General features: G+C 38.2%; 1 protein-coding gene across 2 annotated transcripts in view; it reads left to right on the top strand.

Annotated features, from left to right (window-relative positions):
* Positions 1-25,374, top strand: part of thw (chitin-binding domain protein thawb) — a 253,499-nt gene that overhangs the window by 221,058 nt on the left and 7,067 nt on the right. For both annotated transcript variants that reach the window (XM_083123802.1, XM_083123801.1), the window contains 2 exons: positions 17,440-17,695; positions 25,022-25,140. In XM_083123802.1, coding sequence (XP_082979928.1) covers positions 17,440-17,695; positions 25,022-25,140 — 375 coding nt within the window. The remainder of the gene's footprint in view (positions 1-17,439; positions 17,696-25,021; positions 25,141-25,374) is intronic.

Here is a 25,374-nt window from a genome sequence, read left to right on the forward strand (position 1 = left end):
TCTTCCATTAGCCTCCGATTAGCCTAAAGAAACATAAAGCGAGCTAAAATAAGAATGTAAATGTACACATGTATCAACTTTGCCCTGACGTATAGCTTTCTTTCATTAAGCATATTTCGAAACTGAAAATTTGTGCAAATAATATGAATATGTTATCGAATGCTTGCATAAAAGTTACACTAACAAACTGCTTGTAGACACGAACGTATATTTTAAACGTTGACTAAATCTTGAAATTGATTTGCAATCATAAGCAACAACGCATCTTAACGTCAACCAACGTTTGTAATTCAGGGTAAACTTTAAAAAAATTGTTGACAAGAGATAAAACATGAACACATTTAAGAGTATATTGCATGCCTATTCCGGACACATGAAATGTTTACATCATGAACTATTACTCTTATTTATTTATGAGTATAAAACCTCTGTTACTTAACTTTTATCTTTTCGTAGGGACCGAATGGCATGGAATTGCCCTAAACATTTCTCATTTTCAACAACATCTTGAAGAAATGTGAACGTTACTCTTACCTTTTTCATCATAATTGCCTCTGCAATTGAGAACACAACACTTATACACCAGACCGCTTGCACATTTAAGCATGTTTACACGTCATGTAAACTCAATTATAGTTCTTAAATTTGCATTACAATCCCATATTCACTAAAAAAGGTTCAACATTGATTCCGAAGAAGCAAATCAAACATGGCGGCTATCTCGCCTCCAGTTGATGACGCTTAGTCATGTGACCGGAGCAAGCCATTAGGCTTTCAGATAGAGAAGGTAATGTGCTCACTCTGCAGTCCACGCGTACATAGGAGAGCGCCATCCACTGCGAGTTAATCAGGGCTGTTCTAAAGAAAACGAAATTAATGAAAACAAAACAGGTGATTTGTGTTATTGATTTATTTATCTACTTATTTATAATAAAGCCCAGACAGACAGAGCCCAATTATGATCCAGTGGTACACTTCTTACTATGCATGTAATACAATGAATTGCAAATAAGTCATTGCATAGTTAAAAGAATGATATTTTTAAGTTTGCAGGGTGTCACAAGAAAATATAACAATTTCTGAAATTAAAATTATGTTAAGTTGTTTGCCGTCCAAAACGATGAAGTTTATAGGGCTGACGATTTCACTCCTTGACAACGGTTATAATGTACTATACTTTTAGGAACGGGAGAATTAAAAGTTACAAATGATATATAGGCTACCACTAGTCTATCATACTGTTGATTACTTTGTAAAGAAAGATCAAGTCATTTTCTTGTCGTCGGAGTGCTAATTCAGTGAAATTGCACTGTGAAAGTCGACTGGCGTACAGATCAAGTGTTGGATATTCCCCACAGGCTTTTAATTTACGCTACCTAAGGAACTTCTGCTCTGAAAAGCCAAAAATTAGCAGAAAAATGACATAGAATAATAACGAACTCTGCTTAATATGTTCAGCTGAAAATTAAATTCCGTTCAATTTCTTCTCGCAAGGCATTGGTTATATAATTTATATAAGAATGCCTTTGAAAAATAACGTTAGCGTTCAAAACAGAAACGGTTAAATTTGCTCATAATCACTTGGAAGCTCTGACTTTTATTTATAAAACGAAATTCATTTTTACTAAATAGACACAGGTAAATTTCTAAATTTTAAAACAAGAAGCAGTTAAGACATTATTCTTCTTCTAATTTATCTTTTGGCTCACACCGCGTTTGCGATTTCTAGCCAAAGTTGCTGAATTCAGGTATTGCTATTATATATGTTCCAAACTGTTGTTGAATATCATTCACTTTCATGGAATCACTAATGACTTATTGAGTGTTGTAGTCCATTCTGTTTTTATGGTATAACGAGGTCTTATTGATTGAAATTGTTGTCCGGGTCATCATGGCTGTTTAGATTGTAAACCTATGTTTTCTAGCGACATTATAAAGAATCCAAATAACTGGAATACGAGGTTCAGATATTAATGTAGAAGGATATCGGAAATGGAACATGTGCATGTTGTAAGTTTTTATATAAAGAGTCTCGGTGTTGTTGTCTTAAGAGACAGTTAAGACAATTAGAACTATTACGACTTTTAGTGTGACATCTGTAGCTACAGAATTTCCTGAGTCAGCGATAGCAACTTGGAGTTAAGAAATAAACACGTGAATAGGTTAGGTTTAGTGCTCTTAGTGAAGCTTGCACAGCAGCCAATATATATACGTGACGTCATAACACTCACTGCTGCAAGATATCTCTTAGGTGCAACAGCTGTTGCTGGTCGTTCTAGACTATATGAAGAACGACAAGTATGGGTGCTAGAAGGAATGTGCAGTTACACTGATCAAAAACACAATTTCAAGTATTTAGCCTCCTCATTTTTCGTTGCCTGTCCAGAGAAATCCGAAAGCCCAATTTTTGCAGCACTCGTATTAGTTCGGATACCAAATTGAAAAACTTGATTTGAGGTATGAATAAAATGTTTCGACTGTTTTTGAAAGCTTACATTATGTACATTTCAGATCTGATTGATGCCACACTGTCAACCTTGAGTAATTTGAGTAATTCAATATGGCGTCCAATATGGCGGACTATACACCTAATGACCTATATCTCAGTAACCAATGGTCGAAAAGAGACAATTTTTAGTTAGTCTATATCCTCATTAGATGGAATACGAAAATGATTCTGTTTAGTTTTTCGCTAATATCAGTGGTTTTACCGTAATTTTAAAAAATAATCTTCAAAATGTGTAATTTTTCTAGCGCTCTTTGAAGTTTTTGCCTTGTAACTTTTGAAAAAATTAAATGACAGGAAATTGTTTTGAATAAAAGTGGTAGCCCAATTCATAAGCTTTAAAACAATGTTAATTTTAATGCATTTGAATAAAAAAAATACGCTTTAAAATGTGTTCCAAAATGGAAGATAGTAGAAAAATGTGCTATTTTTTAAATTACGGTAAAACCACTGATATTAGCGAAAAACTAAACAGAATTTTTTTCTTAATCCATCTAATGAGGGTCAAGATTAAGTAAAAATTCTCTGTTTACGACAATTGGTTACTGAGATATAGGTTATTAACTGGAAAGTCCGTCATATTGGACGCCATATTGAATTACTCAAATTGGTCAAGGTTGACAGAGTGGCATCAATCGGATCTGAAATGTACATAACGTAAGCTTTCAAAAACAGTCGAAACATTTTATTCATACCTCAAAATAAGGTTATGCCACTTTTAGGCATTTAGACCCGGACTATATTGTTCATTCATTTTCTACGTCTGTCCTAGGACCTGAAAAATTTGATTTGAAAGATGTAGATTTTATTGCGAAGTACCTTATTATTTTATCATTTGTTTCTGCCTAGGGTGCATCAAACCCTTAGCCAGAAACTGATCGATTGGCCAACAGTGGGCTGGTTCAATTGTGTCAACATAATATAATCTGGAGTAGAACAATCTTGTTAACGATATAGCTTACAGGATACAAATCAGCAAAGCTGAAGCTTTTCCAGCCATATCCGTGCGTAAAAAGGCTCTGGGGCTCACCCAGCCTCAAATCAATGGGTACTTGGAAGCAACTCTGAGGGGTAAAGGCTGCCGGAGCGTGATGCTGATTACATTATATACAAAATGGCCGAGATGAAGAATATGTGGGGCTCTATCCCCACATCCCCTAAACGTGCCTTCATGAAACTGTGCTATGTTTTGTCCGTCCGGGACGTACTGAAATTACTTCCAACACATCGTCTGACCGTGACAGGAAACAATCTCGTGTGACATGTTGATATTTCGGAAATTGTTTAAGCTACAGAGTTTAGTGAATTTTGAGTGCTGGTTAATACTTGTTTACTACGACAAATATTATCTCGAATGATTCATTCTGTCGATCGAGCGTCAACAATCGATATGCTTTTAACGTTGCAATAGTTCTGAAACGGCTCCATCTATAAATATGAAATTTGGGAAAGTGAAAGACCTTCAAAGTACCAGTTTAATTCCCCTAAGTACACTGCCGATTGGCACCTTCGTTTGATAATTGCAGTCAACAACCAAAATACGATCACTAGATATCAGTAACGGGAACTAATGAAGATGGAAACTGAACATGCGTAAGGCATTTGGAGGTAGGGGTCTCACATATTCTTGTTTTGGACCATTTTTTAAACGGTGACGTGATCAGCACCACGCCGCGGCCGCCTTTATCATCAGAATTGTCCCCGGTTACTCTCTATTTGAGGCTGTGTGAACCGCAGAGCCACTTTATGCAGAAACGAGGCCTGGAAATTTCAACTTTAGGTCACCCAATTTTGGGAATCGAACCCGGGTGTCCCACGTAGAAATCAGATACCCTACGATCGCCTTGGTTTCACAACTAAACAGACGAACCTGTACTTTAGTAATAATAGATACATAAAATACGAACACCACCCTTAAAACTGTTCTCTAGTGGCCAGTCCTATTTGCATGATCGAGTCAACAATCGAATTAATCGAAACCTTTCGATTGTTGAGAAACTGTCATAGGATCAATTCGTAATTTTCGATCGGGCCATTGATTGATTGATTGATTTGATGTTTTAAGTCCACTTTATGCACAGTAAGGCTAATCGGGACTGGACCTACAGTTTAAAGTGGGATCAGAACCACTATGTGTCGGGATCCCTTGATTACAAGGCGACGACGCTACCACTGCGCCATCGGGGAGGCCTGATCGGTTCATGAGATCGATCCCTGAAAAATAAATCTCATGGAACGGCCCTAATATAGACAGCTGGTAGTAATGTCACGTTATTTAAGTTTTTGTTTTAAGCCCAATTTATACACAGATAGGCTAATCAAGACTGGACCTACAGTGGTATCCGATCCACTATGTGCCTCCACAGGGAATCGAACCCGGGACTTCATGATTTCAAGGCGACGACGTGACTATAACGCCACCGGGGACACATATATATGTCCTAATAAATTAATGACATTATTAGATGTGATAATATGTTGTTTAGAATCTAAAACATCCTATAGATGGCTCTAGTAGACAATAGCTTTATATTACCTTATACTTAACGTGATTATAGTTTAGAATTTCCTTCCAGTTATCGACATTTATTTCCTGATTTAAATTATATTTTAATTTTATGGTTATGCCATGTATTAAAGAGGAAAGGTAACTTCTATCGCTAGAAAAACTGCATTACATGACAAATGTTCTGAAACATATATACAACTGAAATAATGTCGAGTCCTCGGAGAAAGATCGTAACTCAGTTATTGAACTCCTCATAGGGTATAGGTAGGTGTCCATGATACGATAAGTTAGGTTATTTCAAGGTACTTTTCTACCTAGCAGAGTTAATAGCGACGGTGAATGGTGAAGTGATGAAATGTACGAAGGAACAAACACAGTTGAAAGCACGTCAACGCGTAATCCAAGATTGCAACCTATTCTTTGTTCAATGTAAGAACGAAATAAATGTAGATACGAAAAGACACATGACTTGTGAGCTTGCCAACTGGTTATCTCAGATTGTTCATAAACATCAGAAGCTTAGTTTAAAGGCATAGAGTAATCGTACGGGGTGAAGTGATTTCCCGCTGACAGTACCTCGTGACGTAGTGGTAACGATTTCGCGTTATAATAAAGAGATACCAGATTCTTTTCTCAGTTAAGGCAGCGGGCAGCATCCCAGTTAAAACTGCAGGTCAATCCCCAATAGACTATCTGAGTTGTTCTTGTGCGAACTTACAACAAACTTCACCATAGCAACCGCAGGGTTGCAAACTGATTTCATCTTGTCACAATTAAGAAAACATAAAACGCTGCATGAAAATGTGATTTATAAAATGACCAGACTAGATTAACTCAAAAATAACGAATACACAAAGTCGCATAAGACGATACAATACATACTCCGACATGCTTAATGGACCACAAGTCACGCAACGTCTTCGCTGGACAGTAATCGAATGGGTGACCGTCGCACTACCAGGTTCAATATACAACAAATAAATTGAGTAAACCACTTAGGACAAGAGCAGAAGAAATACAATATGAATCTAATAGAATAGAAATGACCAGGTCTAGGTACTTAGACTAATCCTAATATAACTTCCACAATGAAATACAATGTTAAATGCCCTATTAGCACGACAGTAGTGCGAAAGGGGAAAATGTCAAAACAAAGCAAACCAAGACGGGGAAGGGGGGGGGGAGACCACGGATATGAAAACTAGAAGGCCGACACTTCAACAAAAATGCAAAATCGCTATGATTACTCCTGTCCTGTGAATGTTGGAAGTTGAAATAGAAACATGTTAAACTGACAAAGAAGTGATAAAAAATTTAAAACAAAATTATATAATTGATTAAAAATAACCACTGCTTATCAGTATACATGGAGAGGAGCCCTGGATTTAAGTCCTAGGGCTGACACTACTTCTAGGTTTATTTGCACTCCGACTTGCTGCAAAATATTAACGAAAACGTACTGTTAATTTATGACAAAATAAATGTCATAAAATATCCTATATTTTCCCGCGACAATGAAGGAACGCAGCATCTAGTTAGGAGAACCATGGTCAGATGTCCTTGTTGTACAACCTGGTCATAATTCTTTCGAGACGTGAAAAACATTTCGACAAGAAAATATAAAACATTTATGGCTGAGCGGAGATGCGCCATGGATGGAAAGTTTCATGATAGGTTGTCGTGGAAAGAGAGAGAAAATTGACCTCTTTCCATTGCAATTCTGAAGGACGAATCTCATTATCTTCGATAGTAAAACTGACCGAGTACGTCACGAATCTGCTGGTCACGGATTATGTTCGTCTTTCCCACGTACTGATCTGATTTCTGTAACGCTGCTCATCTTCTGATCAATGTCTGATCACGCTCACGGCCACAAGATTGAAGGAGAGAAGCGACTTGGAAATTAAATCTCGTTAACCTTTTGACAGATGCAACTCGATCTGGAGCAGTGCAGCTGCACTTTTACTGCGTCCATTCAGTGTGTGTGTGTGGCCGTAGAGTGCAATGTATCAGATTACTGAACAAATTGTCCATCACCTTGTTCATTCTTTATGTTTTACATAATGAGACCTTCAAGAATTGAAACAAAACGCCCAACAAGCAACATACGTAAAAATACGTTCCTTAAAAACCTCCGTGGCCACTATCGGCCCTTTAATTGTAGGATATGTGCTAAGATCCACAAGCATGTACACCAAACAGAGTTTGCGAAATAATATAGCGAACACAACATAACACCAAGGCTTCGTCTATCAAGTTGCCATCATTTACATTAATTTATTTACTACTGACAACCAAGCAAAATTTATCTATAGTTCATTTCTCGATGTAATAAAACATTTTACTCCATCCTTAACTACCATAATTTTCCAATCCTGGCTAAACACATTCTTATATCCAGTCTCTCACTCTCTGTTGCAGATCGCAGAAGATGCAGCCGTGAGTTACACAGATCCTCCCTAATAGTAATCTTAAGCCCTTTGAGCTTTATCTTGATATTGAATACATTACCACTCGTACGATAATTTTTAAATTTGACAGTTATGGGACGGGTTTTACCAGTTAGTTTGTGACTTGTTCTATGTTTTCTGCTGATTTCATTTGGGTTCACTATTATACGTAGTCGTTCCTCGAATAGTGATTGAACAATTAGAGGGTAAGGTAGTTCAGTTGGAACATTGTCAGAGGGTAAGTGTGTGTGTGTGTGTGTGTGTTTTAAGTCCATTTTATGCACAGGTAAGCTAATCGGGACTGGACCTACAGTTTAAAGTAGGATCCGAACCACTATGTGCCTCCACCGGGTATCGAACCCGGGACCCCTTGAATACAAGGCGACGACGTTACTACTGCGTCATCGAGGAGGCCCCGGGTGTTATAAGTGGAACATAACAACAACAACAACAACTGATAGTCACTCTCAAACTGTTCGAAATTCTCTAATGTCACAGTGAAAGTGATTGTCGTTCAACATACAGGGATGCATATTGCACGGGTATGTGCTTAGACCTGAGTTCAATTGATACACATAGTCCACTCAGAATTCTTAAAATAAAATGCTGGACGACTCTGCACTAAGGCTATTAGCATCCCTCACGATTATACAAGGACAAGCCCCTTCTTAAGTAAACCTCATTATATGGGGACACGCTTTATCAAGACTAAAATATCTGAGGACTAAAATGCATATACCTATGCTAAAAGGTGAGGCTGTGAAAGGACACTTAGCATACCAATGGACAAAAACAGCCACACAAAGAATTATAGTCCTACTGACTGTGGGTTCAGACTCCCGAGCTTCGTTACCCTGCAAGAAAGCAAGAGTGCAGTAGGTGGAATTGAGGTTGATTTTGGGAGCCTTCCAAGAAGATAACCCCTAGGCTACTAGGAGAGAATTGAAAACATTCATAATATATTTTCTCTCACTCTCTCACATGTGATTAACATTTTACTATTCTCTGATATCAAGATACATACTGCTGCAAGTTATTTCCGCCGTTGGTTTAAAATTTAGAGGAATCTAGAAGTTAATCTTGTGTAGTATATCTCAAATCTCTTGGAATTTGTAAACTCCTACATCTACATTGGGGGAAAATGAGGGAATCGATAATACGTACCAAATAACCCATGATTAATGCTCACCATTCTAAAATTAATTTTCTTGCTCCCCTATCAATGAATCACGCCGAACTTAGTTACACAGGACTATTGAAGTAAACGAGAAAATAACTTTTGTAAATATATTCTGAGCTATAATTATCTTCATTTATTGGTGAACTGTAATTGTATCTATTTATTGGTCTTAGTTCAGTCTTGCTAATAAAATTGAATGTCAATGTGAGAACAAGATGTAGTATTTGATTGGTAGAGACATCTTTGGACAAACGTAGTGTGTATGCAGATTTAATCAATGTAGACACATTAAACTGTCATAGTTAACAGTTAACGCAGTAAAAATATCGAATTGTTGAATTATAGAATATACATGTTGGGATTGCATGTACACACACAGTAGGATATTTTATGTAAAAGTAATGATTTCACATTTGTATATTATATGCAGACACAGAACCTCATTTCACCACTTTAAACAGCACCGTATTATTTTTTATTAAATTGCTTTATAACATTAACTCATTATACGTATTATGTTTCTTTATCAGTTTCATTGTATCATCACTCTTCATCGTAGAGATTAGCCAAAAGTGACAGAAAAGCGACGTAAATAACCTAATTCAATCAATCAATCTTGTAAGAGCAGCCTGATTTTGCCGCCATGATGACAAATTAGTTTCACATGCTCGTCGAAAGGTTTAAGTGGCTAAATTTAACGAATTGTTATGGTATTAACTGATGCTGATGAGTAATGAATATCATTTTCTAGCTCTCGAAGTCTAATGCTGTGTGGAGTAGAGAAAACGCAGAGGGCTGTTCCATTGCACACTGTTATGCACAGTTTGAAAGAACATGCCAACACGCCATCTTTTACTCCCTGCTATTCATGCATCGTGATGATGTGATACAGCTGTGCCGAGAAGAGAAAGACCACGGCCAACTCGCGAACTAAAGTGTAGAGTCATTTGTTTAATTCTCTCTCAGTGAATGCTTCGTTCAATTTGATTTTTAATATGGAACGTTGCTTTTCTGCCACTTTCACTAATCGCAATGATGAGTATGAGTAATGATATGACCAAATTTATGAAGGGACACTTACAAAGAGCACGCATGCCAAGTCCGGGATTCGAACTGCCACCGAGACCACAAAAGCAGATACGAGTCAAATTGAGTTCAGTTATAGATTTCATACAATCATTCATTTTATCATGTCAGTGATATCCAGTTTCTTCTGTTATGAACATTTCAAACTTTGAAACTAATTTTTTACTCTAATTCTGGGAAGAGAAACATTTATATGGTTTGTAATTATTGACTTTCTCTCGCTCACCCCATTCAATTAAGCTACCTAGAATATTATAAATGATATTGTTCCTCTTTTGTACAAGCTAACCTGCCTTTTGTGCGCGAGTGTAACGTTGCTTTGCAATAAAAGGGTTTCGGGTTTTATGCTCGGTGAGGAACTTTCCTCTTTAAAATGTAGGGTCAATTAGGCTATCTGAGCATAAAATAGACTGTAAGAATGTGGATAATGTTTATATTTGTGCCACGGGTACATACTAAAAGCCACCAGTTTCGTCTTTTGTTGCTAGAGCGAGAAAAAAAGAAAAACAGAATAAAGAAAGCGAAATAGCAAAAAACAAGAAAAATCCAAAGAAGTAAAGAAGAAACAATGGAAATAAAAAGAGGTGATAAGGAAGTACAACGCAGGAGAGAAAAGTAGAAAGAAAGAAACAAATGACGAGAAAGAAAGAGAAAGAAAATCACAAAGGAAATATATAAAAATGAAACGAAAGACAGACAAAAGGAAGTGCGAAGGATCGAAAGAAATAGCAAGAAAGAAGGAAAGAAAAACAAAAGGCAGAAGGTGAGAAAATGCAACAGAAAAAAGAAGGAAGAAGGAAAGAAATAAAGACCGAAAAGAGAAAATGAAAAATGGAGGAAAAAGAACGAAAGAGTTGATAAGTCCACTTCATGCACAGAAAGGCTAATCGGGATTGGGCCTACAGTTTAAAGTGGGATCCGAACCACTATGTGCCTCCACCAGGTATCGAGCCCCGGACCTCCTGAGTACAATGCAAGCACCATTGGGGAGACCCAGAGAAAGTGAAATCAGGAAATGGAGACATAGACAGAAAGAGAGAGAGGGGGGGGGAGATAAAGGGAGCAGAAAGAGATCCCATCTGAAAATACTCCCCTCCCTAGAGCCCACCCGTACGAAAGTCTCTAGAGACTCCACTGGGTAAAAAATAATCGTAACACTCCACACTGAAAAAAACAATAAACCAGCTTGCTTTACGGTCTTTCCGTACAACAAAAATCAATTAGAATCGAAATCTGAACCACGTGAAAGTTTTACCCCAGTTCAGACGCTTCAGCCATGCAATTTGCATGACCTTTCTGTCACGTGATGTTCCCCTTCGCTCCAGGGCGATCCTCCTCGAAGCCATGCCCCAGACCTTGGACATCGTAATTGCATGTCTCGTCGGACACGTCCATCCTGTCCTTCCACCCAGAATAATGCCTCCAGTCCTTTTTTTCTTAGTTTCCCTGGCATTTCTTGCAAAAATCACTTCGGAAATTATCGATGTTTCCGTCGTGATGCTCTACTTAGGTCAAAAACTTTCTCGGCAGGTTCATCTGACGTGTTGCCTTTCTTTGATATATAAAGGCACTAATCTTGAAAAGGTCATATTTCCTACATAAATAGAACCAATATGAAGGGATGTTATGATAGGAATTCATAGCCTCCCCCTCACTACTTCGCACCCTGTTGCACTTTATACGTCCAATGTTATTACATTCTATCAGGGTTCAAAAAGGTCCACGAATTTTAAATAAATTCTATTCCGGTCCAGGAGAGTAAATCAGCAAGCATGGGTTCTTGACCGTAAAGTACCTTTTTATCCGTAAAGTATTTCAATTCGACCCAGGAACTTCTTTTCCGGGTCAATTTCAATTCGGTCCAGGAACCTTTCTTCCAGATCCATTTGAATACGGTCCAACTTGGACCGAATTTAAATTGTGCAAGTAAAAAGGTTCCGATCCTGTTGCGGAACCCAAGAGAACACATTAGAATTTATGTTTTCCTGGACCTTAACAACCCTGCATTCTATCACACCATTACAACATATCTGTACCCTTTCCTTTAAAAAAATAGTTTTATGTTCAATTTATGCACAGATAGCTAATCGGGAATTGTCCTTCAGTTTAAAGCAGGAAATATGAGCCTCCACCAGGTATCTAAACCGGAACCTTTTCATTTCAATACGACGATGTTACCATTACGCCATCGGGGAGGCACCAAAACAAAAGACATGCTTGACAGCCTACGAACGTATGCGACTGGTACTGTACGTACTGTACAGTCCTTGCCAGTAAAAATGAGACATCTACACATCCTGAAATACACGCTCCCCTGAAGGCGTTATGTGGGTTGCCTTACTCCACGGCGGCGGTAGAAGTTGCAATTTGCTATTAAAATCCATTTATCGCCGTAGAGTTATGCAACACACATAACGCCTTGCAGGGAAGCGTGTATTTCAGGATGTGTAGATGTTCCAGTTTAATGTCGGTGACTGTACCTGACGGCATAATATGCCCTACACTAAAATGAAATAGTGGAGTTTGCCGGTTTGAACACCATTTCTTCTTGTTCTTTTAATTATTTTTTTTCCAGAATTGCACAAAAAAGGCTCACCAAATGTAAATCCGCTATCGTGAGGCAGTGGCGTACCTTGATATTTTATGAATAGGGAAAGATGAGATTATATTTGTGTGGTTCATATCTTGTTCTCTAATCTTAAGTTTACATAGCAGTTCTTAGACGAATGGTGGGGATATCACACACACACATACACATATTCATCAACTCTTCCAATCTACACTAATGTGTATAGGGCATCAATGAGCTATTTATAAACAGAAATATTAATACCTTGAAACCTTGGACTGTATTTCCGTATACTCTGTATGAATTACAAATTTCTAAAGATAGATGGCGAAAGCATTTATACTGATTTCTTTAAGCAACGCTTTGATGTTTATAAAATATTTTTTGATCGTTGGAAAAGCTTTGTTGCAATCTTCACTGCCAATAAAAACAGCAAGTTCAATAAATATAGTTACTGGAAAGTTTCCGATAATTACTAACTGGAATTAACATTCCCCTTGCTAATTTGTAATATTGTGTGGATATATTCTCATGAAACACTCCTGTAATCAAGTGTTAAAATATATCATTTCGCGAAAGTTCAAAGCGAAATTATATGTTGGAAGAAGACATGATTACTCAATAAAAACGCAATGTTATCATTTTAGACTGTTTCTCTAACAATGACGACCATCTTACTAAAGACGCGTTCGTTTCTGGTATTCCAGCTAGTTGGGGGGTTAACAGTAACAGCCTACTGGCTGTTGATACTGCAAACACGTGTTGGGAATAGGAAAGGGATGGGGAATGTCCAGGCGAAAGCTCGGCAATAGGCTTCCGTGGGTGTCAGGTGCGCTTTCATGTTTTGAGTTGTTTCTTAAGCTGAAATGTGGAAATGTACAGATTTGGTCCTTTTGAATGGGAATTTAGGGGCTTCCCCGATGGTGCAGTGGTAGCGTCGTCGCTTTGTAATCAAGAGGACCCAGGTTCGATATCCGGAGGAGGCACATAGTGGTTCGGATCGCACTTTAAACTGTAGGTACAGTCCCGATGAGCCTTAATGTGCATAAAGTGGACTTAAAACACCAAATCAATCAATCAATCAATCAATCGAATGGGAATTAAGTATGTGGTGAAATGTTCGACCAATATACTCAACTCAGAATCGTCAATAGGATATCTGGCGTCGTGACACGATACAGTAACCACTACACCACGGGAATGGCCAACTGCTGCTCCCAACGGGTCACTAAACTGTATCATTCATATTCTCTATACGTTAACCAGGCCTTATTATTAAAGGATACAAAAAGAAATGGTGATTTTCTATGAGGGTGTAGTCACCAAACAGAACAATGAAGACTCCGGAGGTGCCAATTACAAACACCTCTCAAGGCTTCCGCTTTCTCAGAGATGGTTACGAGGAAGGTTCATGCTTCCTCCGACACCCTGGTCACGTTTGGAGAAGGACAAAGGCAAACAGAAGGAGATCGGGTCGAATCCGGAGGATCTCTCGATGGAAAGTATAACTGCTTTAGATACAATCAGGGCGATGGAATCGAAGAAAGCGGGTGGCACATAAAATAGTTACAATGGAGAAACTCATCTATGATTGTCTGAAGGCAATGTTTATCGAGGTAGATCGATTTCCAGAATCTATAGTTTTTCGCGAGAACTTTAATATTACGATAAAACAAGGAACGAAAAGGCAAAACTTTCTAACGAGCAGCAATCGAAAGATTCCATTGACGGTGAATACGCATGCTACAAACAGGTTCCGTGTTCGGATCCTGTTATGAGCTCATCATCGCAACTAATCTCAAGAGGCAGACAAGCGATGTAAATTAAGAAAATACAATTTAATTTTGTATATAATATAAATCCCGGAGTGTACATGGATGTTCCTTGTGAATGCCCCTTCATCAATTTCATCATATCGTTGTTACTGTCTTCAACATTCACGAATAACCAGTATTTACCACATGTTTATGGAAATTAACAGGGAGCGATTAAGATTAAGAACGCTGTATCAATGTCAATATTTTAAAGGTTGTTTTCGATTCGATTTTTATTGTTATATGAAGTTGATTTAAAATGTCTTGTGCCAAAAAGTTGCAAATGAGTTTGTATCGAATTATTTAAAGTAGAATAATACTTTAAGAAGCTAAATTGTGCTATTTTAATTCTTGCAATGTAAGTTATATAACATTATAGAAACCCAGTGGAGCGCTGAGGACTTGAAATTTAATTTTAAAATTGTATAAAAGTCTGCTCAACCTTCACGTATGCACCATATATTCAGTGTAAAGTATAGTTGCATCATCATCACTCATCTTCATTGTCGAGATTAGTCAAAAGTGGTAGAAATGCGACTTGAAGTAACCAAATCAATCAATTGTAAATAATAAATCGAACCCCCGGCCGCGAACAAGGCGATGACGTTACCACTAGGTCATCATCGAGTAGCACACAATTAGAATATCAAACGATATCTGCACATGATAATACGTTCATTGTGTAAACCACGGCACGATTATCTTACGTTACGTTGAAAGAAATAAAACATTTTTAAAAAACATATAGTTGCAGTTTTCATCGCAAGCAGTACAGAAATTTATCTTCTCTTAAAACTTTGTTCGCACAGCTAGAAGAATACACGACTTGTACCACAGAAAAACTTAACAGACAACGCACGTCTGCTACAAACTTTCTCTGGTTTTTTGTTTTTCAGAAATATTTACCACACTTATCTAAAATCCCAACCTCACTTGCAATTCGCTGTCACTTTTTAGACAAGAATTATTTGCTGAATGTTGCTTGAACAACCAAATTCATGAAGATGTTCTTCCTTCTTCAACTTATAATATTTCTTGGATTTGCAGACACTTGCAAAGCAGATTGCTACCAAAACCAAGCTGTCTGCTTTCTCCCTCAATACCTACTTTCACCTTTCTCCAGGCTTATGCTGTTACTCATTGGTAACATAATTGGTTACTTCACAGCTTGCGTCATGCGTGTTGCAACTTTCTTTTCGTTTAGCTACTGGATACTGTCCCTTGAAGTAAAAAAAACAAACAAATGATTTCTTCCCAAAATCAATCTGGGATGCAACTCAAAATTCCATGATTTTGTACCTTATAGAACAGTCCTGATTAGCCTCTGGATGTAATCTGGGCATACATAGGGTTTGTGACTCGTAGACGTATTGTCAAAATTATCTAGTTTGAGATTAGAATGTCCGATTTTAGAAATGTCAATGAATTCTGATCCTACAATCTTTTAAAAAAATAATGTGCTAATTAATGGAAGCTCACAGAGATATTCAAGGGAGATGGCACCTAACACCCTGGAATAAGAATTGCTTGCTTTTTTAATTAATTTTTCTTATATTTGTATTCCTTTTCTATTTTCTGTGTTCATTCTCTAGATTTTTAACTTCCTTCTTAGTATATTTCTTCTTAGCTAACTCTCTTTCTTTCATGCTTATTTATAAAAATTAATGCCTAATGGAGCCATCTTAAGTCTTCTCTAACTTATTGGCACTTTCAACCAGTTTAAGGGGGGGATGGGATCCCAAAATTAGCATAATTCTCGTATCCCCAGCTCTCTCATAGGAACATTTCCCCTCAACGCTCGTTCAAACGTTCTCCCAGCTAACCCAAATATCTGATCAGTAGACCTCGGATATTTAGATTCTAAAAAGTGTGCTTTTAGGTTCTTAAAATAGGTTCTAAAAACCCTAAAATAGATCCTAAAAATCTTAAGTTAGGCTCGAAAAATCCTGAGGGTGGTTCAAAAAAACTTAAAATAGTTCAAAATTCCTGAAAAATTCTGATTAGGTATAGGTACCGGCAATGAAAATGGGACACCTATATCCTGAAATACATACTATCTTGCATAACGTTATGTGTGTTGCCTAACCCTACGGCGATGGCAAAACTTACCATTGGAAATTTGCTATTGAAATCCACTCTTCAGCGTATAGTTAGGCAACAATCTTTTTTCATGTTATCCACAGTGAAACTCCACAATTTTGTCTGTGAGGATCATCTTATATATGCTGAAAATAATCTTTCAACAAAAACATAGTCAGTGGTGCAAACTCTAATGCTCAAATGTTAGTTTGCAAGGCGTGAATGCCACAAAGCACAAGGCTCGACGAACCCCTTCCCAGCTAACTCCCAAGTCTCGACTAAACTTACTTCCCCGGATATCTACAAGGCTGGACAAAGCACCCCTTCAGCTAGCCTCAAGGTTCGACCAATCATCCACCCCTAGCTAACCTCAAGGCTCGGCATAACATTCCTCCAGTTCGTCCCAAGGCTCTAATAAACATCCCCTGCTAGTCTCAAGGTTTCCAACAAACATCCTTCTAGTTTACCCAAAGGTTTGACCAAATATTCCCCCACTTGGCACCAATGATCGACCAAATCTCCCTCAGCTAGCCTTAATGCTCGATCAAACATTCCCCAGCTAGTCTTAAGGCTGGACAAAACATTCCTTCAGCTAGATCCAAGGCTCGACTAAATATCTGCCTAGCTAGTCTCAAGGCTCGACCAGACTTCCCCCAGCTAGCCTAAAGATTCGACCAAACATAACCCAGCTATCCCCAAGGCTCTACCAACAAACCCCCTCCTCAGGCACGTAGCCAGAAGGAGGGTTCGGTGAGCTGAAGCCCCCTTCCGAAATCCTACAAATATCTAATTGAAATAGTGTATGGTAGTTATTATTTTTACTTCCTTAGCGGGATTAAACAACTTGCGAGATAAGTTGTAATATAATTAAAAATTCATCTTCAAGCGTTCTACCCCTACTTTTCGCCTTTAGATGGCGCTACGGATAAGGGTTGAGCCCCCCCTGAAATAAAATTATTGCTACGGGCCTTCCCCTCTCCACCAGTTCAGCGGTTTATCCAGAGTTTTTCATCTGGGGGATGTAATTTCGTACTCGGGGAGAGGGTGTAAGTATAATTTTAGATCCAAAATGACCATAAATTGAGCCTTTGTGAAAAATTTCAGGGGGAGTTGAGGAAATTCGGGTGGGGGTATTTAGGGGTGTTGGGGGTGCGTGGATAGATCACCGCACCAGCTAACAGTTTCCATTTCAAGCACTGATTTTAACGAGAACGTTTCTAACTCTTTGACGCTTTGTGTCTTTCAGGAATCCACCAGCGAGGCGACGCAGATGCAAGAGGCTTCGAATTCGTCCAAGTACTTGTACTCCCACGAAGAGGATGACCCTCCGGGAGGGGAGAAGCTGGAAGGTGCTGCCACCTACGACGAGTACGATTACTATACGCTGCCAGAGGACTCTGGGAAGCCGAACACCGTGAAGCGAGAAGGGAAGACCGAGGACACATTCTACAAGGAGGACTACAGCGACCTGCCGTCAGGGGAAGAGTATGAAGTGTATCAAGGTAAAAAAAGAAACGCTGTGAATATTAACGTACATCAGTGCTTCTAAGGAACGAAATACTTGTACAGTTTACCTTTTTCGAGTGAACTATAAAAGTAGTTTCTAATAGTTACTTTTTAAATAAGTAACCAAACTCTGTTAGCTTTTGAAGTAACTGCCAGTGGCGTGCCCAAAGGGGGTTGTTGGGTGTTATAACCCCTCCCATTCCCCAAGTATTCCTAATAAAAGAACGTCAAAGGTAGGAAAATATGACAAAATGAGGGCTGACTACGAAGAAAAAGTATACATAACCCCTCCCTTTCGAAAATCCTGGGCACGCCAATCAAATCAACAACGAACAAAATTATTGTTTGCTAAAAAAGAAACACAATTTTAACTTCGTATGTTCTCATTTGTGAAGAGGAAATGTTTCTCGTATTGTATTTTTTGAAGTATAATGGTTTTATTTAATATTATTGTCTGTTTTTTCATATTTAAACATATGAGGTTTATTACAAGTAAGTGTCAATTAATATTAATTTTGTAAATTAATCATGGTGGCAATCTTGAAAGACGCCATCTTGGAATTACATCCAGATCTTCAAATGGGAAGGTGATCATGTAGCATATCATTTTACATGTGCGTTTTCTCAGAAATAAGAATATGCATGCAAGAAAATTCATAAAAGTTTTGCGTTTTCTAGAATAAATAAACTGTCAGGTAACTTCAATCTGTCCCAGGAGTTTATGGATCAAGCGAACGGAAGCATGTCCTCTGCGCGATTAGTGAACGGTTGAGAAAGAGAGGGATTGCATGAAGGAAAAAAAACCGACTGCAGCTATAAGCTACCAGCACTGCTTTGCTCTGCCCACTCGCTTTCTTCCCTTCTCTAACTTTATGTGCGGCATTGATCCACAGATTACTGGGACGTAGTATAGTATGTGCAATTCATAATCCTCATGAATTCCTTTACATATGAATACTCAATCCAATAAGCCTACCGAAAATATATTGACAATATGCAAAGGAACTCCATATGTTATTTATATACAGGGTGTTTCAAGAAGAGTCATCCGATTTCAAAAGGCTATATGTTTTTTATTTATCAAACAATGAACTTGGAATTGCTTTTACAATACACAGCTATACATAAATTTTTACATAAAAATTTCCATAAGTGCTCAATCTATTATTATTATTATTGTATTAACTACATGTATTACAACATGGAAAGTACATTACGTAAAGTTTGCAAAAAAAGTTGATAGACAAAATTCATAATGAATATGCACTGCAGCCAACTCAAAAGAAAACATCTCATTCTGTAAGTATCACTTAAGCTGAAGTTGTTTATTACAGAAGCTTTTATACCTACGATTTGTACGTATACAAGAAATTCTGCAACTATACAAATCAGGCCCATTAGTTTTATTGGGTACCATCTACTTCATAAAATATAATGGTATTTACCACACACTGATTTTGTGTTAACTGAATTTACATTACTTATACAGGGTGTCATTTTAACCACTACAACGTATAGAGGACATCAAAACAAAACAAACAACAAAATTGACACTTCATTTTCAATACGTTTTTACCATTTCTCATATCGTTGGTTCACTTTCCCCTTCCCCTGAGATCACTGCTGATCTTCTGGCTGGTAGGCTATGATGTTCGGTCTACTGGACGCGTTTCTCGCTTCGTTTTACAGCTAATATTGCGGTTGGTAGTTTGTCATTTTTCACAAAATTTGTGTGTCCCTTGCAACCCTGCCGTTCGCTGTTTCGCCGTAGGAAATGACGTCACAGATACGATAAAATGTTGTGTTGGGTTACCAGCATCCAGGCGGCAAAACGGTCTTTTTTGAACGGCTGTAGCGTCGAATCGACGCTCCAACGAGAAAAATGTTACCTATGAAAGATGTTTGTTTTGAGGTACTCTATACGAATCTGTGGTCCGTGGGCGCCATTAAAATGACACCCTGTATATGTGCATATGCTATTAACTATTAACATATTTTAATTTTTGTTACATAACGTCGCTTTTCTGCAAGTTTTGGCTCATCGCGGGGATAATGATGATGATGTGACGATTAGATTAAATTTATGAAGGGGCACTCACGCGGACCCGGACTCAAAAGGATACCATTTAATGCACTGATTCGGCTATTAACATGTTACTGATCCCTTTAAACATTATTTTAAATTTGTTATAATTTGTAATTTCTTATATTTTTAGGTCTGTTGCAGATAAAACATGGCACAGTATTATACCTTTCCTGTAGATCGTTTTTAACATTCTTAATCAAAATTAAATTATTTAGTTCACGTAACACAACTTAGCAAACAGTTTAACACTTGTGTTTTATGACTGTAACTATTATGTTTTACTATGTTCACGTTACACTTAAACGTACGCTGATGCTTACTTGCATATTTGTTATCTTTAGTTTTTTTTTCAATCAGTATTTTACTATATTTCTAAGTAATTTTTTAAGTTGTAATTAGAATGATATTATTATTGCTATTATGTATATTAAGAGTTATGTCCTTAATTATAGTTTTACGTGAAATTCTTTGTATTTGTTTAGCTTAATCTTCAATGTTTCTTTTGTTAATACATTTATGTAGCCTTATACAGGGTGGCTTAAAAGAAATTATACAAAAAAGGTGGTGGTAATATAGTTTTTTATCATCAGAATGTTTTTAATGTTGTTGTTATTGTTGTCATACAGGCATACATCTACCCTTAAACCCCAACCGGAATTTAGAAGAAATCAGTGACGTGCGGTGACGTCGACACTTGGGGTAGCAATGAGTGGCGTGCCATATCCCCTCCAGCCCTTTTAGGGCCCAGTATTCCTAAAGGAAGAACGTCAAATACAGGAAAAATTGCAAAGTTAGGAATGACTACAAAAAATTGTACACATAACTTCCACCCACTTTCGAAAATCAAAAACGATTTGATTTGACTACTGAGTCAGAGATTGCAACGTCCCCCAGTTGGACACCAGTCGTTCCCAAAGTTAGTCCGCTACTCCTTTAGTCGGGAACATGAGAATCTGCAAATCATCAGGGCTTGCTGGGTAGAAAAGAAACACAACACTGTTTTCAAAGTTAAAACGCAGTTTTATAATCGCGTATATTTCATAATCACTTACCAGTACAACACTAGAACATTCAATACTAACGTTGGGCAATTCCCTCACATATATCGAAAGTCAAAGAACATAATTAATTGCTTACTTTCAACTTATCGGCAAGAAGAAAACTCGAAAAACCAAAATCTATACTTCAATTCTCTCCGTTTCCAAGTTCTTATTGATCCTTCAACTTCACCTGTTTTTCCAAGCTCAGTCTGTCGTCAGGTGAGAAACATTCAGGTGGTTTCACTTCCTCTGCTGAGCTGAGAAAGTGACGTCAACACGAACAGATTTTGACGTATTTATAAACATACATAAATGTTCCAACTACAACTGTATCAGTCTAACTATAATTGTCTGTGACAACTTGCACATTATTTGAAGTAACAAACATTTTAAAAATCTTAACTTCTTAGAAATATAACATCTTAAACTCTCAGGTTCGTTACAAGATGCCGGGTTTGAATCTCGGCTTGGCAATGGGTGATCTTTGTGTGTCCCTTGCCCTTCATCAAGTTTATCATATCGTCTTTGCGATTAGCCAAATATGGCGGAAAGCGAAGTAAAATAAACCAAATCAAACAATCAATCAATGAATGATTTGATTTGATTAGCTTTTTTATACATTTAGTTAATCGCGAAGATGATACGACAAAATTAATGAAGGGACAAACACAAAGAACACCCATGTCCAGGTAGGGGTTCGAACCAGGAACTCCTGGTGTTGTAGCGCGTTGTGGTAACCACTCCCCCACGGTTGGTTGATTTGATGGTTGATTTGACGTTTTAAGTCCACTTTATACACAGAAAGGCTAATCGGGACTAGACCTATAGTTTAATGTGGGATCCGAACCACTATATGCCTCCATCGGGTACATATCCGGGACCACTTGCACTCCCTCACGGAGGTCGGCCGACAACAAACATGTGAGGAAGGCGCTAACCATTCGGATACGTGGGTATCGGTAAAGCAAACTGCATTTTCCTGAGTAGTAATTTGCAATTGAATTTTTAAAATACCATCTTTATATATGATTAACGTTTTTTCAAAAACTTTGCATTGCTTGATTTTCCTAATTTCTCCATCTTACGATCTCGTTACTGAAGGATCCGGGCTCTAGCCCTGGCCTTTGCATGAGTGTTTCTTTGTATCCACCCTTCACCCGTTTAATTTAATCAACGTTCATCGTCATGGTAGAAATTAGGTAAAGCGATGGAAGAGAGAAGAAAATACAAACAATTTCCTCCCAGTGCATCTGCAGTGCACTTTGAAATCAGGAGCCTAGAATTATCTGTTTATGATTGTCCCTCACGACTTTCCAAGCTCTTAGCTACTTATTTCGATTAAATCTATACAGCTATAAAAAGCGATGGGTAACTAAACACAACTTTAACAAACCATTTTTCTACCATCTTCAATGATATTCATTTGGCTTTTTGAGTTCTGGGATACATTTTTTATTTCTAATTTTCTCATTATTCACTGCAGGCAGAGTACAACACATAAGAACAAGAATGCACGCTCGTCACGAATCTCGGGCTGAATTCTTCTTTGCGAGGTCCCTTCATCAATTTCATTATATCATGACTCATCCTCATTTTCGCGATAACCAAATGTGGCAGAAAGGCGAAGTAAAATAAACCAAACCAACAAGAAGAATTAGAACGCGCGTTCACTTGCCCAAATAAATACATCCGTATTTACGATTGTTTAGCTTATCCATTTTTTTATTGGAGGCCAAGAGATTAGTATATTTAAATAAAACACTACTAAAACGACAGCAAGAGAGAGCGTGAGCAAATATTTGTTATTTAATAATTATATATTCCATATTTTTTAAAAAAGCATAAAATTTTGTCAGCACATAAGACGTTCCAATTGCGTAAATGATAAAAGTACATCCCATATTATACATACATATTGTACAACGTGTAAAAGTAGTGTAAATACAGAGGACAGAAGTACTGCAGAAAAAATTCCCCTTAGTTCTTTAGAGGATTTACAAAGGAAGCGAAGGGAATCCAATCCCCTATCTGTCCTATAGTAGATAGACTGGAGGACCTGAAAGCACGGGCTTTCAACCATTGGAGCGGGGGCGAGGGGGCAAGGGGGCAAGGGAGGTAGAGGCAGAAATCTTCCCTTCCCTTCTACCTGGAACTGTGAGGCGGAGAAAGAGCGAGCTAGGCCGCTGAACGCACCGAGGGACGAGAAGCGCGTGAAAAAAAGTGTTGCATATGAACTGAGGCTTTAACAAAACAATCAATATTGTGATTAATTTAAAATAATTAGAGATTTGAGATTGATTGATCTATCTCTGCTAGACTAGCTACTCCTCAGTGCACGTCACTGGAAGAAATGTTCAATCCATTTGAAAATTAGTAAACTGACTAAGAACACTCTTAACATACTCTGTGTCACTACATACTGAAGTGTAAAATGTATTCCAGTAGCTCCACTCATGAGCTTCAAACTAATATCTCGGCTGCAATTGCCAATATTGCACAACAAACACTATTCATTTTGTTTTAGTCTCCTTGTATCATGAATGTATGATCTTAAGTGTGTAGCCAATGACAAGAGTTAGAAGGCGGTTGAACCTCCTCCACTAAATTAAATGATTATTGCTATTATGAATCAGCACTAAATAATGTTACTTCACCCACTTTTAATTAGAGTCTGTGAAAACAATTCACGCACAACTTCGTGTGACATATTTCCAATAACAGCTAATAATCTAGGCACCTTGTTAGCTTCATCAATACCTTGGGTTAGACAATAATTATTACCAAAGCTTGCCAAATAAGCTAACTATTGATACATCTTCGGGACCATATTTATGAAAGGCAACCATTAAAGCCATTACACACACAGATTATATTGTTCGAAGTAATATACAGTAAAACCTCGTTAATTCGGACCCCAATAAGCCGGACTTCGCTTAATCCGGACGGGAAAAAGGCCCAAAACGAAAAAAAAGCAGAATTCAGAATTTTGAATGTGGCTAGAAGTCAACAAGAGAACTTCCTAAAGAAAAGACAGTCAACCACTGATGAAATTCTGTTTCTCGCAGACTTTGTACTGTACTGTATAATGTATGTTGGCCTATGCCCTTTAAATACACCATAATAAGCTGCTTTGTTGCTATAAACGGAGTTTTAATCCACTTTCTACTTTTCTTTTAGGTTATTTAAGTTAATCCGGACTTTCGTTAAACCGGTCAACATATCCCCCCCATTAGTCCGGATTAACGAGGTTTTACTGTATATTTTTTTCCTCGTTTCAAAACCAATTGATCGTCGCCGTATTGCTCTAGCCTGTATGTATACTCTACATTATGTCTGGAGCAAGCGAACGAAAACAAGTCTCTGCGCTCGACGGCTCCACCAATGAACGCGTGAAAGGGAATGGGATTGCGTGGATGGGGGAAAGCGACTGCAGTTACCAGCCTTGGCAACAGCGTGTACTGTTTACCTCTGCCCACTCGATTCCTCCCCCTCTCTGCCGCTATGCGCGGCCTTGTTCCAGAGATAGCGGGGATAGAGTATAGACAGAGGTTAATATACGTACATGTAAGAAATATCATGACGAGAATTCACAGTAGCAGATATTTAATACATGACCTACATGCATCAAGATTTGGCACACACAGGAGATGCACTAAGTAGACATTTCAACAAAAAATGCAAGCTCGATCTGGACTCGAACCCGTGTCTCTGGCATACCGTACAATTCAACACAACGAGAGCGAAAAATTAGGGGCGAAGCGAGGGCTGCCTCGGTAGCTCAGTTATCGATCTCCGTGGCGGAGTGGTCAGCGCAGGTCCCGAGTCCGAATCCCAGGTAAGACATGGATGTTTGTGTTTGTCCTCACTGATCATACAGAGAATTGAGTTAAAAACGTATGTTAAAAACGAGAAAGAGAATGGCGGGGGGAAACTACCGCTTAGGGGTTTTCCTTTTTTAAAAAGTTGGTCTGGTATGGTTAGTATGCCAGAGACCCAGGTTCGTGTCGACCTTGAATGTTTGGCTGAAATTTCTACAGAGCTACATACTATTTGAAGATGTCTGAACTTCCATTTTCGTACATGAACAACTTTGCAAAGAAGTGTATGTTGATAATCCATTATGACGTAGGTCTAACACAATTCAAATATTATTCACACTTAGCAGACGTGTTAATACTTGTCTTCTCGAATTCCAGGAGTGCGAGGACGACCGGGTATCGACTTCCCCGTCTACTCTAGGATACCTCACACAGCGTTCAGCTGTCGCAAGGTGAAGACCCCAGGGTACTATGCGGACTTGGAAACACACTGCCAGGTGATGCAATTAGCATTTACATGTTCTTAACAAAACCAAAGGTAATGCCTATGCAAGTTGAGACACGTATCTTATTAAGCATCAACTCATGCATAGACGGCGATGTTATCAAGCGGAAAAGAGGTTGTAATCAAAGGGTCACGAGTTTGACTTCCTGTAGGGAAACAATTCAGTGGTCAGGATAACACTTGAAACTGTAGGCCCAGTCCAAGGATACGTGCAGGTTTCAGGGTA

The sequence above is a fragment of the Lepisma saccharinum genome, chromosome 6, assembly GCF_977018435.1.
Source record: "Lepisma saccharinum chromosome 6, izLepSacc3.1, whole genome shotgun sequence".
NCBI lineage: Eukaryota > Metazoa > Arthropoda > Insecta > Zygentoma > Lepismatidae > Lepisma > Lepisma saccharinum.